At 34.8% G+C, this 16,214-nt stretch overlaps 1 protein-coding gene across 1 annotated transcript in view; it reads right to left on the bottom strand.

Moving 5' to 3' along the window:
• The window catches only part of ptpn9a (protein tyrosine phosphatase non-receptor type 9a), a 42,170-nt gene that overhangs the window by 6,557 nt on the left and 19,399 nt on the right, over window positions 1-16,214 (bottom strand). The window contains exons 4-12 of the mRNA XM_056451635.1: window positions 16,079-16,203; window positions 15,839-15,944; window positions 13,994-14,104; window positions 10,926-11,242; window positions 9,630-9,717; window positions 8,773-8,842; window positions 8,614-8,692; window positions 5,182-5,332; window positions 2,962-3,169 (exon numbers count right to left, since the gene is read on the bottom strand). Of these exons, the coding sequence (XP_056307610.1) occupies window positions 2,962-3,169; window positions 5,182-5,332; window positions 8,614-8,692; window positions 8,773-8,842; window positions 9,630-9,717; window positions 10,926-11,242; window positions 13,994-14,104; window positions 15,839-15,944; window positions 16,079-16,203 (1,255 nt within the window). The remainder of the gene's footprint in view (window positions 1-2,961; window positions 3,170-5,181; window positions 5,333-8,613; window positions 8,693-8,772; window positions 8,843-9,629; window positions 9,718-10,925; window positions 11,243-13,993; window positions 14,105-15,838; window positions 15,945-16,078; window positions 16,204-16,214) is intronic.

Here is a 16,214-nt window from a genome sequence, read left to right as displayed (position 1 = left end):
TCAAAAGATTTTATTTGATATAAATAACATAAAGAATGTTGGTAACCAAACAATTTTAGTTCCTACTGAATTTGTAAATTATTATGATGTGTGTTTTCATCCACACATTGAAATTTCTTGGGAACCTAACTGTTTGGTTCTTATTTTTGATGCAAATATTTTGAAGAATGCTGATTAAGAGAGTTTTTGTTCCAAACAAGATAACCAAACACTTTTAGTTTCTACTGAATTTCAAATTATGTATCAATATTTGGAAGAATGTTGGTGTGCAAAGGTTTTAGTTCCTATTGAGTTTAAAATATCTTAAAGAAAATATTTAGAAGAATATCAGTAACAAAGCAGTTCTGGTTTACCACAAATTTCAAAAGATTTTATTTGATATAAATAACATAAAGAATGTTGGTAACCAAACAATTTTAGTTCCTACTGAATTTAAAATTATTATACACTTTAAATTATTCTGATGTGTGTTTTCATCCACACATAGATATTTATTGGGAACTATTCAACTGTTTGGATCTTATTTTTCTTGTAAATATTTTGAAGATGCTTTAGTTTTAATTCTCAAAGAATGTTGGTAACCAAATTATTTCAGCTCTAACTGAATTAATTATTAATCATAAATATTTTGATGAACATGGGTAATCAAACATTTTGGTTCTAATTGACATGTTTTTCAAAATATTTTATTTTCAATGGGAACCAAAACTGGTTCTTAGTTTTCTTATAAATATTTTAAATAATAATTACCAGAGTTTTAGTTCTCATTGAAGGAATGTTGGCATCCAAACGATTTTAGTTCCAACTGAATTTTAAAGGATTATTTATGAATATATTAGTTTTAGGTGACTCCTTTTGTATTTCAGAAGAATTTGTGTTAAAAAAAACAAAATAAAAATATTTTAAGGTTAAAAAAAGTTTCTTGTGTTTTCCCATCCACACATTGCAATTTATTGGGAAACAAACTGTTTGGTTCTTATTATTCTTATAGATAATTTACAGAATGCTCATTACCAGAGTTTAGGTTGTAAACAAGGTAATCAAACAATTTTAGTTCCTTCTGAAGTTTAAATTCTGTATACATTTTTGGAAGAATGTTGGTATGCAAATGTTTTAGTTCCTATTGAGTTCCACTGTCTTGTAAAATATATTTTAATGCAAATATTTAGAAGAATATCACTAACAAAGCAGTTCTGGTTCAACACAAATTTCAAAAGATCTTATTTAATATAAATAATCTAAAGAATGTTGGTAACCAAACAAATTTAGTTCCTATTGAATTTCAAATGATTATTTATAAACATTTTGAAGAATGTTGGTAAATCAAACATTTTGGTTCCAATTGACTTCTTTCTTTTGTATTTCAAAATATTTTATGTTAAAAAAAGTATTTTTCCATCCACACATTGCAATTTATTGGGAACAAAACTGTTTGGTTCTTATTTTTCTTGTAAATATTTTGAAGAAATGCTCATTACCAGAGTTTTGGTTCTCATTCAAAGAATGTTGGTAACCAAACTATTTTAGTACCTACAGTACCTGTACTTAATTTATTATTATTCATAAATATTTTGATGAACATGGTTAATCAAACATTTTGGTTCCAATTGATTTGCAATTAAAAATATTTTATGTTTAAATAACGTTTCATTGTATTTTCCACACATTTCAATTCATAGGGAAACAAACAGTTTGGTTCTTATTTTTCTTGTAAATATTTTGAAGAATGCTGATTACGAGAGTTCTGATTCCAAACCAGGTCACCAAACAATTATATATAAAATAATAATAAAATAAATAAATAATAATAATATAAATATTTGGAAGAACATTGGTATGAAAAGGTTTTAGTTCCTACTGAGTTCTACTGTATTGCAAATACCTTAATGCGAATATTTAGAAGAATATCAGTAACAAAGCAGTTCAGGTTTATATTAAATTTTATTTAATATAGATAATTTTAAAATGTTGGTAACCAAACAACTTTGGTACCTGCTGAATTTCAAATTACGGTCACACTTTACATTAAGGTTAATTAGTTAATGTTAATTAATGCATTTACTAACCTGAACAAACGATGAACAAAACATTTACTACAGTATTTGTTCATGTTAGTTAACGTTAGTGAATGTAAATACAGTTGTTCATTGTTAGTTCATGTTAACTCACGGTGCATTAACTAATGTTAACAAGCATGGCCTTGGATGTTAATAATGCATTAGTAAATGTTCAATTATGATTAATAAATGCTGTACAAGTGTTGTTCATGATTAGTTCATGTTAGTAAATGCATTAACTAATGATTCTTATTGTAAAGTATTACCCAAATTATGTATAAATATTTGAGAAAATGTTGGAAATGAAACATTTTGGTTCCAGCTGAATTTTTTTGTATTTCAAAATAATTGACGTAATTTTTCCATCCACACAATGCAATTTATTGCAAACCAAACTCCTTGGCTCTTATATGTCTTGTAAATAATGCTAATTAGCGGAGTTTAAACAAGGTAAACCAAACATTTTAGCTCCAAATATTTCTACAAAATTTGAAATTCAGTAGGAAGAATGTTGGTCTCCAATGGTTTTAGTTCCTACTGAGTTCCACTGTATTGAAAAATATATTGATGCGATTTTATCTGCTTCAGAAGTTTAAAAATCTCTTTTCTTATGTAGTTGAATGTTTATAGCCCCAAACAAATTTAATGCTTAGACTATTTTATACATGCAATGGAAATCAATAGCAACGAAAACTGCTTTGTTACCAAAAGCCTTAAAAACCTTATTTAATATAAATAAAACAAGACATTTTGTAGAATTTAAAAGCAAACAGTTGTGGTGTTCAACATTCTTTGAAACATCTTATTTGACCAGTCACACAGCTTTAGTAAATGATGGCAGCTTTCATGTCCAGCTAGACTGTTCTTTTAAAATGCCTCTTTAATATGGAGTATCACTACTGACCAGTCCTGCCGATGCCAGCGCTGCAGTGGACCACCATTGGCGGGCCGAGCGGATGCCCTCTCCACTGTGTGCCAAACGCTTGGACGGCCCACTGCTGCTGGTGCTTCACGGCCCCCAGGAAGTCGATCAGAGACACTGCGGAGGACGGGACCCCATAATCAGGCCAGCTGAGGAACTGGAAATGAGTCACCTGTCTCTGCTCAAACGTCTGAGAGATAAAAACAACCACAAGAGAATCAGTTATATATACTGTAATATAAATACTATATACACTATAATCAGGTTAATGTTTTAATTGAGTTCTTTATGAACTAAAAGTCACAAGTAATGCCTGTTAAAGGTGAAATAACCAAAATCTTTCTTTGAGGAACATCGTTTTTAAACATTTCAATCATTTTCTCACATATTTGTTGGCAAACTGGCGATCATCAGCCCATCTTTGCTCCTAAAGGACTAGACCTTTCTTGGATGCTGCTTTTGTACCATATCATAATTACAATAACCTGTTGACTTGTTTTAAATCACATCACTTGTAGCGTATGTCATGTGTCTTAAGATCTTATGCCAGTTTCACCTAGGAACTAATTAAGGCGGAGCTGATTGCAGGGGGAACTATAAAAATGATGCACCACTGTGAGTAGACAGACAAATGCATTCACTTTCTAGCATTCAACAAGCTAAGGGATGCTTATGCTTTTCTGGAGTTTCTCCCTTCTGTAACCAGCCAATGAGGTATGTTTCTTTTGTATGATTGTTGATTTTGTTTTATTTAAAGTGTAATGTTGTTGTTGTTGGTTTGTTTGGTGTGTGTATTTAACTTTGTTTATGAGCTATGCGATTTATATGAAGTTAAGATTATGTGATCATTATATTATTTGTGATCTTAATGTGATGATTTGGATTATTTTGATATGGAAATGCACCGTGTAATTTATTGTTGTATGTTTTTAGTTCTTACGTCTGGTAAACGTCTGATGTCTTCTGATCTGCCTTCTATGTTGAGAACTGAAGAATTGATATGAAAATAAACCTCTTGCTATGAAAAAAAAGACTCTTGCTCGTTTGTTGCTGGAGGGGAGCTACATCACTATTTAACCAATTTACCCGATTACTAGCCCTAAATCGCTCCCTAAAACTATTTAGGAAAGGTGTTACAGGTCTGAATGACAGGAAAGGATGTATATTTACAAATGAAATGAAGTTGACCGGACAAAACATGAACTATTTGTGTTCATATTATCTGCAATGAAATACAAGTCAAAGTCAGTGTTTCCCCTACTATTATATTAGGGGGCGCCTCGCCCTCCTTGAAGTCAAGTTAATTTTACTTTTTATATAGAGCCAGATCACAACTTCTTTTAATAAGCCAAATAGCCGTGTGTATTATCTTATTTGCATAACAGCATGCAGGGCCCCAAATTGTGGCCATTTTTGTCGCATGTGCCCGAAATTTAATCTATGCGACTTTATTGTATATTTGGGAGCATTTGTGCGACTGCATATAATGATTGTAGTGCGACCTGTTTTGATTTTTTTTTTTTCTAAAAACGTGCTGAAGTGCTCTTCCCTGCCACTATATTGGTTCTGTCAATCCCTCAAGGCTTTACACTGTCAGATGATGTAGCTTTTGTAACCGCTGCTGCTACGCCATTTCCCACCTTTGTGCCATCTGTAAAAATTGGTGAGTGCTGAGAATATTGGCTTCTAATATCCAGGTATTGTTGTCTGTATACATTGGGATGAGTTACACCTTTCTTCTGATGTCCTAAATCCATATTGATAATGGGCTTCTTTAAACTCCAATGAGGCAGGGAGCTGAAGTGTGTTTGATTTAAAATGTCCAGGTTTAGGTTTAAGCTTTGTAAATGTGAATTAATACGCAAACCAAATGGTCTGATGGTTTTTGCCTTACTCATACAACTGCACAAACTGTGGGTTAAAAACTGCAGAATGAGCTGGGTTGTTCTTATTTTTTATTCCTGTTTATGTAAAGCACTTTGAATTGCCACTGTGTATGAAATGTGCTATAGAAATAAACTTGCCTTGCCTAAAATAAAGTGTGACCGACATATTATTCAAGACCACAATAAAAAGAACCTGGTTTGTGATTTCTAATGAATAATAATCACTGACCGGATGTTTATTAAACACCTACAGGCATCGAAATGATAATAAACCTGGTACAAAACAATATTGAAATTAGAACTGCATGTGTGGCACCTCAGTGTTGTGCAGCTCCAGTGTGGTCTGGTTGTAATGGGCGTGGTTGTCCACTCTGTGATTGACCACAGCGATGTATCCGTACACCTCCTGACCGCCCTCCTCTTGAGGCCAGTACTGTCCACATTTCCGGCGACCCCCTTCATCCGTCCTGCAAGCAGACACACACAAACACTTCGATATTAAGACCCATTTATCTTCACAATGCGTCACCATTTACATCTCTGTGGAGTTTGCATGTTCTCTCTGTGTTGGCGTGGGTTTCTTCCGGGTGCTCTGGTTTCCCCCACAAGTCCAAAGACATGTGCTATAAGTGAATTGGGTAAGCTAAATTGTCCATAGTGTATGTGTGTGATTGAGTGGGTATGGGTGTTTCCCCAGTTCTGGGTTGCAGTTGCAAGGGCAATGCATAAAACATATGCAGGATAAGTTGGCGGTTCATTCCGCTGTGGTGACCCCAGATTAATAAAGGGACTAAGCTGAAAAGAAAAAATGACAAAAGAAGCTCTTCAAATCATGAGAGAGCAGCAGTATTATAAATGCTAGGACAAGTCTAATTGTATATAATTCTTTTAGGGATGCACTGATATGGGATTTTTGACTGACATCTCGATAGATTTGTAAGTTGATAGCCGATGTATTAGTTAATAAATATAAATAATTATTTTTCAATCTGCATGATTGCAAAAAACAAAAGGCAAACACGTACAGTGCACAACTGATTTTATTTTAAAATCTTAAATTCAGTAGTTTAAACTGATCTTTGAACTTTATAGACCAATTACCATGTTTGTTAACATTCAGGATGCGCGCGCAGGGAGGTGGCAGAAAGAAACCGGGAGCGCTGGCATTTACAGCGAGGGAATGACATCAGATGCGGTACAGAGTTTGTTGTTGTCTTAGAAACAAGATATATTGATTACACATTATATATATTATTTACATAATGCTTACAGCGGATTATAACAGCTCGTCACTCAGTGATAAGCACAGTTATTCGGCAAAATTAACATTAAAGTAAACAGCGTTCATATGACAGGTCCATTTGCGATAGCATGCTCCCAATGAATACTGGATAAGATGAAATGACCAAGCATCCAGCCCCAAATATACAATCTCGTTGAAACTCCAAGTGATTTTACAAGAGAGAAGTTAAAGATCTACAAGTCTTTGGATGCCAACAATGCTGTTCTGTGTGGTCATGTGCAGGAAATAATGTTCCATGCTGACCAGATTCAAAACTATGTAGAGCTAAAAACCGAGGTTCTGCTTGGCCAAAGACAAGGAAAGAAGACGGAGCTGTACAAGGCCTGGGTTATTAATCACTAACACGCAAAACGACTGCATTCTGACAGAGAACTGCACCTGTACAGCAGGGTATGAGAACTTACACATAAAGGTAAAGTTGGTTTTATATATTTGCACATTCGGACTTTCTCCTTAATAATTTAATTTCATAAAATCGCTAAATATAAAAATCATATTAGCAGCCAATGACTACTAAAATACAACATTGTCCACAGTCAAATAAAGTCACACTTGCAGGTTATTTCAGACCGAATATTCAAAGTGCCATGGTAAACAATATAGGGAGTGTGTCACAAGTTGTCACTGAATGAATGTGTGAATATAAAACCAAGTTTACCTTAATAACTTACACTTTCACGTTTCATTCTTAGCACTCAGTGTCCGCAGTTTAATTAACCATGTTTAACTGTTTTTGCTGAAATCATTTCTGCAATTAAAAATAAGTAATGTGTATGATTCAGCATAGCGTGAACTTACCTGATATAACATAAGAACTGCATTTCTAATTAGGTCACTTCATTCAGCTCCCTTTTAGCCAAAGACGTCTGCAGTTGGCATTAAAGCAGTGTGGTGTACGGTAAAAGTTAAGTTTTCTATTTTTGGAATTTGGCATCCTACCGCACAACACGACCTCTTTACTATTGCAGCCTGTCTTTTTTTACAACCGGGAACCTGTGTGATGTTGGTTGGTAATTGGTCTATTAATCGTTATTAATTATTAAACTTTTCTTTTCTATAGGCAATGTGCTTTTATATAAATACAATCTACTTCCTTGACAAAAAACCCCTAAAAATAATGCATGTATGAAGCAACCGTGTCACTAAACATTAATTAAAATCAAAATGCCAGTAAAAAAAAAAAAAAAAAATGGTTCGACAATCAGAAATAATACACAATTTATCAGATTAAAGAATATGTTATCAGACCAAAAAAACGATAACATTAAAAATATCATTTATCAGCTGATATCAATACGGTCGTAGATATATTGTGCATGGTACATATTGAGAAGAGAGTCCCAGCAAACAATTTTGTTTAATAGACGTCTAATAGACATCTAAACGTAGACAGCTTGGCTAAAACAAGGCTAAACTTGGGCTGTCAGTGAAAATCTAATAGACACCTAAGAATATCCCAAAACTAGACTAGTTGTCAAATAGACAGATTAGACAGACATTATATGTGTAGTCATTCATTTCTGTTTATTTGATGACTAGTCTAGTTTTAGCCTATTCTTAGATGTCTCTTAGGTTTTCACTGACAGCCCAAACTTAGCCTAGTTTCAGAAAAGATGACAATGTTTAGACATCTATTAGATCTTTTAAAAACAAAAAAAAATTGCTGGGGTGTGTCCTACAGGTGGTTTGTCAAGCCCACTCAACTGCATGAAGCACACTCAGAATTGCAGAATATTTCCAGAAACATGGAGTGTTGATAAGAAAGTGTCTGGTGCACACGGAAAGTAAAATAGTATGTCCTACAGCTGGTTTGTCAAGCCCACTCACCTGCATGAAGCACACTCAGAATCGCACAATGTCTACTTTCAATTCCTTTCAGAAGTATTTGCAAATGTATTGAACTGGACAACTTTTTTTAGAGTAAACTATGTTCATGTGGTTGAATGTAAAAAAACAGCCTCAAAAACTGACCAAACATTCGATCATTATGGAATGTGTTGTGAGAAAGTGGAGGTGGTCAAATGTAAATTAGCTCAAAACATTTCAGAGAAAGTGTATTACTCGATGTGAAAAACCCATTTTAATGACATCTTTGAACAGGATTCAGAAAAAAGTTCATGTTATCAGCCCACAAGGAAACAAAGTTGTATTAAACGTTCCCGAAACGCTACAATGAGAACTTCTGAGGAAGAATTTCTGAGTCTGTGGCACTGAAACGTTTAGTATCAAGCAGATGTGTATTTGGGAGTATAGTTGTGTGTTATATTTTGCATTCTGACTACATGTGAAACATTACATTAGACTACTGAATAGCGGTTGGCCAGTAAACCTCGTTCTGTATAAGTGGGCATTTTTTGGCCAAAATAAGAGGCAATTTGGACTAAACTTAGAGGCGGTAAAAAATAATGATGCAGGCTACAAATCATTTCCTCTATGATGTCGTACCTTGTTGTCATGACAATGACAAGCACATTTTGTTCCCAAACCATTCTCCAGAAATCTCCATAGGTTTTCTCCAAAGGACCTGTTGAGAAACAACATTAGCGTGTTAGTTTTTAGAGCTAGTAAACGATTGAAACTGTAAAACTGCGGATAATTTTTTACCCTGAGTCCCAATATATGCATTTTTCTGTTTGTATCCATCCATGAAGCTGGCGTTTATGTAGTCTGATCTCTGCAGGACAAAAACTGAACATCAGTGTCCAACTGGGTTATACATTATCTTTTAAAAAGCTTAGGTCAGTAAGGGTTCCATCATTCATTTTCCTTCTGCTTAATCCCTTATTCATCAGCAGTCGCCACAGAGGAGTGAACCGCCAATTATTATTATACAGCGAATGTCCTACCAGCCACAACCCAGTACTGGGAAACCCACACACAAACACGCACGCACGCACTTCGGCCAATTTAGTTAATCTAATTCACGTATGTCTTTGGACTGTGGAGGAAACCAACACGAACATGGGGAGAACATCCAAACTCCACACAGAAATGCCAACTGGCCCAGCCGGGACTCAAACCAGCGATCTTCTTGCTGTGAGGTGACAGTGCTAACCACTGAGCCGTCCCGTCAGTACGTTTTTTTTATTTAAAATACATTAATACTTTCATTCAGCAAGGATGCATCACATTAACTATTAACGTCAGTAAAAGTATAGTATAATCTACTAATTTTGAATCGTGAAAAAAGGTTTTCACTACTTTTTTTAACACCAATATTGATAAGAAATCTTTCTTAATATCTGAAGAATCATGTGACACTGAAATCTGGAGTAATGATGTTGAAAATTAATCACAGGAATAAAAACATTTCATAAAACATTCAAATTGAAGAGGCCGCTAATTGAAATCGAAATATTTTTGTCCACAAAATGGTCGTTTTTGATGGATTCATCGATAAATATCTCTACAAAACCTTACTGACCCAAACATTTGAGCAGTAGTGAATGACAAGCACTAACCTCATTTCTCCTGGCTTTGAGTCGCACCCGAGTCTGATCCAGACACAGAACGTCACCATAGCGATTGCGCTCCTGGTTGTGAGCAGCCCTGTAAAATTTCAACGATAGCGTGAAATCAAAATTGACCCTCTTGTGATCATAGATATACCTACATGGCTAAATAGATGGAGGTAGGGCTGCACAATATATCGAAACATTTTCATTATTGCAATAATGGCATATGTCATAATTTAAATATAATTTAGGTGTTATTGTGTGTTGCATGCAGTGGTTGTCCAAATTTGACCAATCAGATGGGTTCTTACTATCTTTATACCCACCCCCCTAATACAGTTGAAGTCAGAATTATTATCTCTCCTAAATTATTAGCACCCTGTATATTTTCCCCCTAATTTCTGTTTAACGGAGAGAAGATTTTGTCAACACATTTTTTTTTTTTTAAAGACTTATTTTTGGCCTTTTTGCCTTTATTAGATAGGACAGTATAGAGACAGGAAGCAAAGTTGGAGAGAGAGAGGGGAGTACGGTAGGGAAATGTCCTCGAGCCGGGATTCGAACTCGGGACGCCCTGACGTGCTACTGCACCATATGTCGGCACGCTAACCACTAGGCTATTGCGCCGACATTGTCAACACATTTCTTAACATAATAGTTGTGATAACTCATCTCTAATAACTGACTTATTTGATCTTTGTCATGATGACAGTAAATAATATTTGACTAGACATTTTTCAAGACATTTCTATACAGCTTAAAGTGAAATTTAAAGGCTTAACTAGGTTAATTAGGTTAACTAGGCAGGTTAGGGTAATTAGGCAAGTTATTGTATAGCGATGTTTGTTCTGTTGACTATCGGGAAAAAAATATAGCTTAAAAGGGCTAATAATATTGACCTTAAAATGTTTTTTAAAACATTAAATAACAAATAAGACTTTCTCCAGAAGAAAAAATATTATCAGACATACTGTGAAAATTTCCTTGCTCTGTTAAACATCATTTGGGAACTATTTAAAAAGGGGAAAAAAATTAAAGGGGGCTAATAATTCTGACTTTAACTGTACACTTAACAATACACTTCATTAAACATGTACACAAAGACATCAGCTATATACTATATAACTGCAGGTTAACTATGTTTATATATAATAACTGTTAAAAGCTATTCGTTACTAGTTAATTAGTTAAAGTTAATAATAATAATAATAATAACCTTAATTATACCTATTTATAGCCTATTGTAAAGCTGCTTTGAAACAATAAAAGTGATATACAAATAAACTTGACTTGAATACTTACAGTGCGCAGGTGAAAGTTCCCGGTGGCTGCTCTCTCCGGAGCTCCTCATACTCCAGGTATATCCCGCTGCGCTGAGCGCGATTCAGGTGTGCCATGAGTTCAGCCAGACTCATGGCTTCAGCTCCAGGAGTGTGTATGGACGTGTTCTCCAGCGGGATCCCCACCAGCTCATCCACAGGATCCACACGTCCGTTCTGCTCCGACAGCAGCTGCAGGTTCCAGTTGTGGACGTCCAGAGGCAAACAGCCGCCCAGGTGTTCAGGCAAACAATCTCTGGGCAGATGCTGTCGCAGGTCGGCCATCTTCACCATTTGAACCTGAAAAGAGGTAAGAGTTTTTACTTCATAAAGTAAAACTCACAGAACGACACTAAAGCCACAAAAGTGGGGCAAACAGGTGTAAAAGTAGGCCATACCAGTCACCAATCCCCACCAGTTTAACCAGAGCGGTCTACCAGGGTAAACAAGATATAACAGACAAACGCCAGCTGGTAATGGTCTCCTTATTATGCTGTTTTTGCCTGATTTTATTATGGAGATCACCTTTTGACCTTATTCTGCAATGCAACGCTCCAATGTAAGCTATTATCTGTGATTAGAACAACTAGGAATAACAAACGGTAGTGAACAGTCAAACTATATGCTATAGAAACAATTTAGTTTATGATAATAGATATACAGCTGAAGTCAAAATGATTTATCTCCTGTGAATTTTTCTTTCTTTTTCTGTCTGATGTCTGTTTTAATTTCCAAACAGGTTTGGTTTTATCGATTTTTTAAATTGTATTTTTCATCTATACAGTGCAATTCAATGGGAATCAAAACTGGTTCTTTGGTTTCTATTGAATACTTTGAAGAATGCTGACTACCAGAATTTAAGTTCTCATTGAAAGACTGTCATTAAAATAATGAATTTAACAGTGTTTTTTTATATATATATAAAGGTTTTAGTTCCTATTGAGTTTCACTTCATTGCAAAATATCTTAAAGCAAATATTTGGAAGAAAATCACTAACAAAGCAGTTTTGGTTTACCACAAATTTCAAAATATCTTATTTAACATTAAAAATTTAAAGAATATTGGTAATCAAACAGTTTTAGTTCCTATTGAATTGTAAATTATTATGATGTGTGTTTTCATCCACACATTGAAATTTCTTGGGAACCTAACTGTTTGGTTCTTATTTTTGATGCAAATATTTTGAAGAATGCTGATTAAGAGAGTTTTTGTTCCAAACAAGATAACCAAACACTTTTAGTTTCTACTGAATTTCAAATTATTTATCAATATTTGGAAGAACATTGGTATGCAAAGGTTTTAGTTCCTATTGAGTTTAAAATATCTTAATGAAAATATTTAGAAGAATATCAGTAACAAAGCAGTTCTAGTTTACCACAAATTTCAAAAGATTTTATTTGATATAATTAACATAAAGAATGTTGGTAATCAAACAATTTTAGTTCCTACTGAATTTAAAATTATTATACACTTTAAATTATTATGATGTGTCTTTTCATCCACACATAGATATTTATTGGGAACTATTCAACTGTTTGGATCTTATTTTTCTTGTAAATATTTTGAAGATGCTTTAGTTTTAGTTCTCAAAGAATGTTGGTAACCAAATTATTTCAGCTCCAACAGAATTAATTATTATTCATAAATATTTTGATGAACATGGGTAATCAAACATTTTGGTTCTAATTGACATGTTTTTCAAAATATTCTATTTTCAATGGGAACCAAAACTGGTACTTCATATTTCCCAAATGATGTTTGACAGAGCAAGGAATTTTCATGGTATTTACTATAATATTTTTTCTTCTGGAGAAAGTCTTATTTGTTTTATTTCGGCTAGAATAAAAAGCAGTTAAAAAGGTCAATATTATCAGCCCCCTTAAGAGCTATATTTTTTTCGTTTCAGAACGACCATTACCATGTCTAAATTAGTTATAGGAACTTTGGATAATTTCACTGACTCTGACCTTTGACAATCTCCCAAATTACATATATTTTGGTAATACTAAGATACATGTAGATTCTTCCATTTAAATCAATCTTCAATTTGATAAGATTATGCACTACCTGACAAAAGTCGCCTATCAAAGATTTAGGAACATCAAATAATAACTTGACTTCTAGTTGATCATTTGGTATCAGAAGTGGCTTATATGAAAGGCAAAGGCCTCTAGATTACGCGTATTTTACCAAAATAAAATATAAACATGTCTTGATTTTTCATTATTTGATTAGGACAGTAAGGTCTGACTTTGCTTAGACAAAAGTCTTGTCACCTAAAAATAATGTACAGTATAGAATATAAAGTCATGGTGCAGTGGAAACAGAATAAATATTGTGTATGACTCCCATAAGCTTGGAGGACTGCATCCATACATCTCTGCAATGACTCAAATCACTTATTAATAAAGTCATCTGGCTCCCAGAGTTCATCAAGATTCTTTGGATTCATCTTCAATGCCTCCTCCATCTTACCCTAGACATGCTCAATAATGTTCATCTCTGGTGACTGGGCTGGCCAATCCTGGAGCACCTTGACCTTCTTTGCTTTCAGGAACTTTGATGTGGAGGCTGAAGTATGAGAAGGAGCGCTATCCTGCTGAAGAATTTGCCCTCTCCTGTGGTTTGTAATGTAATGGGCAGCACAAATGTCTTGATACCTCAGGCTGTTGATGTTGAAGCTCTCTCGCACTCCCCCATACTGAATGCAACCCCAAACCATGATTTTTCCTTCACCAAACTTGACTGATTTCTGTAAGAAACTTGGTCCATGTGGATTCCAGTAGGTCTTCTGCAGTATTTGTGATGATTGGGATACAGTTCAACAGAAGATTCATCAGAAAAATCTACCTTCTGCCACTTTTCCAAACGATCAACTAGAAGTCAAGTTATTTATTGCTTTTACAACTGAGATCGACGACAAGACTTTGTCAAATAGTATACTGATTTGGGAAATCCCTTTATCCATGATTAAAATCAGAGGATGTGAATATTATCTGTACTTGGCACAGTAAAATATATTATCAGTACAGATATGCATTTGTACAAACCCGTTCTCTGAGTTTCTCTTTCAGTAACAGACTCAGTAAGTTATACGGGACCCTGAACCACACAGGAGCTCCGACGATGAGCACTTTCTTCAGCCGTGCGGGAAACGCACCCTGAAACAAAAGCAGAAACTCCTCTGATTTATTCTGAAGCACAACAAGATCACTGCAGCATCTTCAAGACACTTCGTAATAGGAGTGTGTAATACTTATCGTTTTGGAGTGTGTCACTCACTTTGCAAAAAACAAACAAACAAACAAAAACATGTCTTTAGAGCATTGACTGTATGATGAAGCCTATTAGCTTGTTAGACTATAATTCAAGTTAAGAAAAAAAGAAAAAGCTTATATTCACTATATATGCCAGAGTGATATCACACAAACAAGAGTGTCGTTTTCCTGGTTATTAGCATGCGATCATTTCAACAAACAGGTAGTAGGCATTAGCCGGTTTTAAAAGTGAATCTTTAAAATAAAAAATGTTTCTAAAATGCGAATGAAGAGGATTTCCATCAAGTTTTTAGAGTGGCTGATTGTAGTATTGGTAACCTAACAACCTACAGAAATCAAGGCAAGCATAATGGAGTCACATGAGTGTAATGATTGAAATGTCAGAGTTTATTCGTCAAATCTGTTTACCTATCGCATTATCTACATAAACCATTTGTCGCACAAGTCCAAGACCACCTCAAGCGATGTCATTGTTTTGCAATTGTAAATAAAGGATTTTGTTTTTCGAAACTTGCCGTTTGCATCACTTGTTCCTCATTTGTAGGCCCACACAGAATCTACGTGCACAGAAATCCGCAGATTTTTTTTAGCACATAATTGAGCCATATTTACTTATTTAACTTATTTATTTATTTACTAAATGGGTATAAATATACATTTATTCAGCTTTTCTATGAATTTCAGTAATATTATTGACTAATATGCAAATGTTTATTTGATTTATTTTTAATACAGTTTGTAAAGTAATATTTTCTGTATTTTAGTAGACATGTTACATGAGCACTACCGCCTCATAGCAAGAAGGTTGCTGGTTCAAGTCCCGGCTGGGCCAGTTGGCATTGCTGTGTGAAGTTTGCATGTTCTCCCCGTGTTGGCGTGGGTTTCCTCCGGGTGCTCCAGTTTCCCCCACAGTCCACAGACATGCGCAAAAGGTGAATTGGATGAACTAAATTGGCAGAAGTGTATGAGTGCATAATTAAATGTGTATGGGTGTTTCCCAGTACTGGGTTGCAGCTGGAAGGGCATTCGCTGCATAAAACATATGTTGAATAGTTGGTGGTTCATTCCGCTGTGGTGACCCCTGATAAATAAGGGACTAAGCCGAAGGAAAATGAATGAATTAAATTAAATTAAATTTTTTTTATTTACTATACTCTCGAAATCATTCAGCATTAATCTGCAGATTCTTTACAAAATTCTGCACAGAAATAGCCAAAACAAATCCTCAGATTCTGTCTGGCCCTGCTCATGTGATACTTTAAAACGCACAGAGCAATGGAAACCAGCTATTGAGTAAGCATTTTAGACCAAATAAATGTAATAAATTCTAAAAACAGAACATTTGTGCAGTGTTTTGTTCCTGAATTAATCGAGCGACCTGATATTTCAATGATATGTTCATTAACCACTTGTTTCGTTTCTAAATGAATCAGCCATTTTAATCAATTCTTTTGAATGAACGAGTAAACGAATCAAATCACTCAGCCAAGAAACTGTCGGTAGTTTCAGTTTTTGTTTCTGACCAACGACGGGCCTAAACCAGCACAAAAAATCTTACTCAGTAAAATATCCATTAATTAAATAAAGTCCCTGATTTTTTTTTACACAGAAACTCACCTTGAGCAAATTAAGGATCTTTTTGCTGAGGTCCAGCTCAAAGTTAGTGTAGTTGGATCCAGCCATGTCATAGATGAAGACCAGTCCATTTCTCTGAGTCTCAAAGCTAAAGAAACAACATTTATTTTGAACAGAAATCCAAGCAAAACATATTCATAGTCACTTTTGATAAATTTCATGGCATTAAACAACAAACAATAACATTTTCATGGATTAATTTGAGTCTTTGAAATGCTCTACCTCTCCACAGCTCGGTCCAGCAGGTAGAAAAGGGCCTGAAGAACCACATGGTTTCCGGTTTTGCTGGGATGGTGCAGTTTAGCCGTATAGAGGGCGATGGAGGCTCCTGACGGGTCCCGGACACCCTGATATCAGT

This window comes from Danio aesculapii, chromosome 25, assembly GCF_903798145.1.
Source record: "Danio aesculapii chromosome 25, fDanAes4.1, whole genome shotgun sequence".
Taxonomy (NCBI): Eukaryota; Metazoa; Chordata; class Actinopteri; order Cypriniformes; family Danionidae; genus Danio; species Danio aesculapii.
The sequence above is the reverse complement of the archived record's forward strand: the minus strand, read 5'-3'. Positions and strand labels throughout refer to the sequence as shown.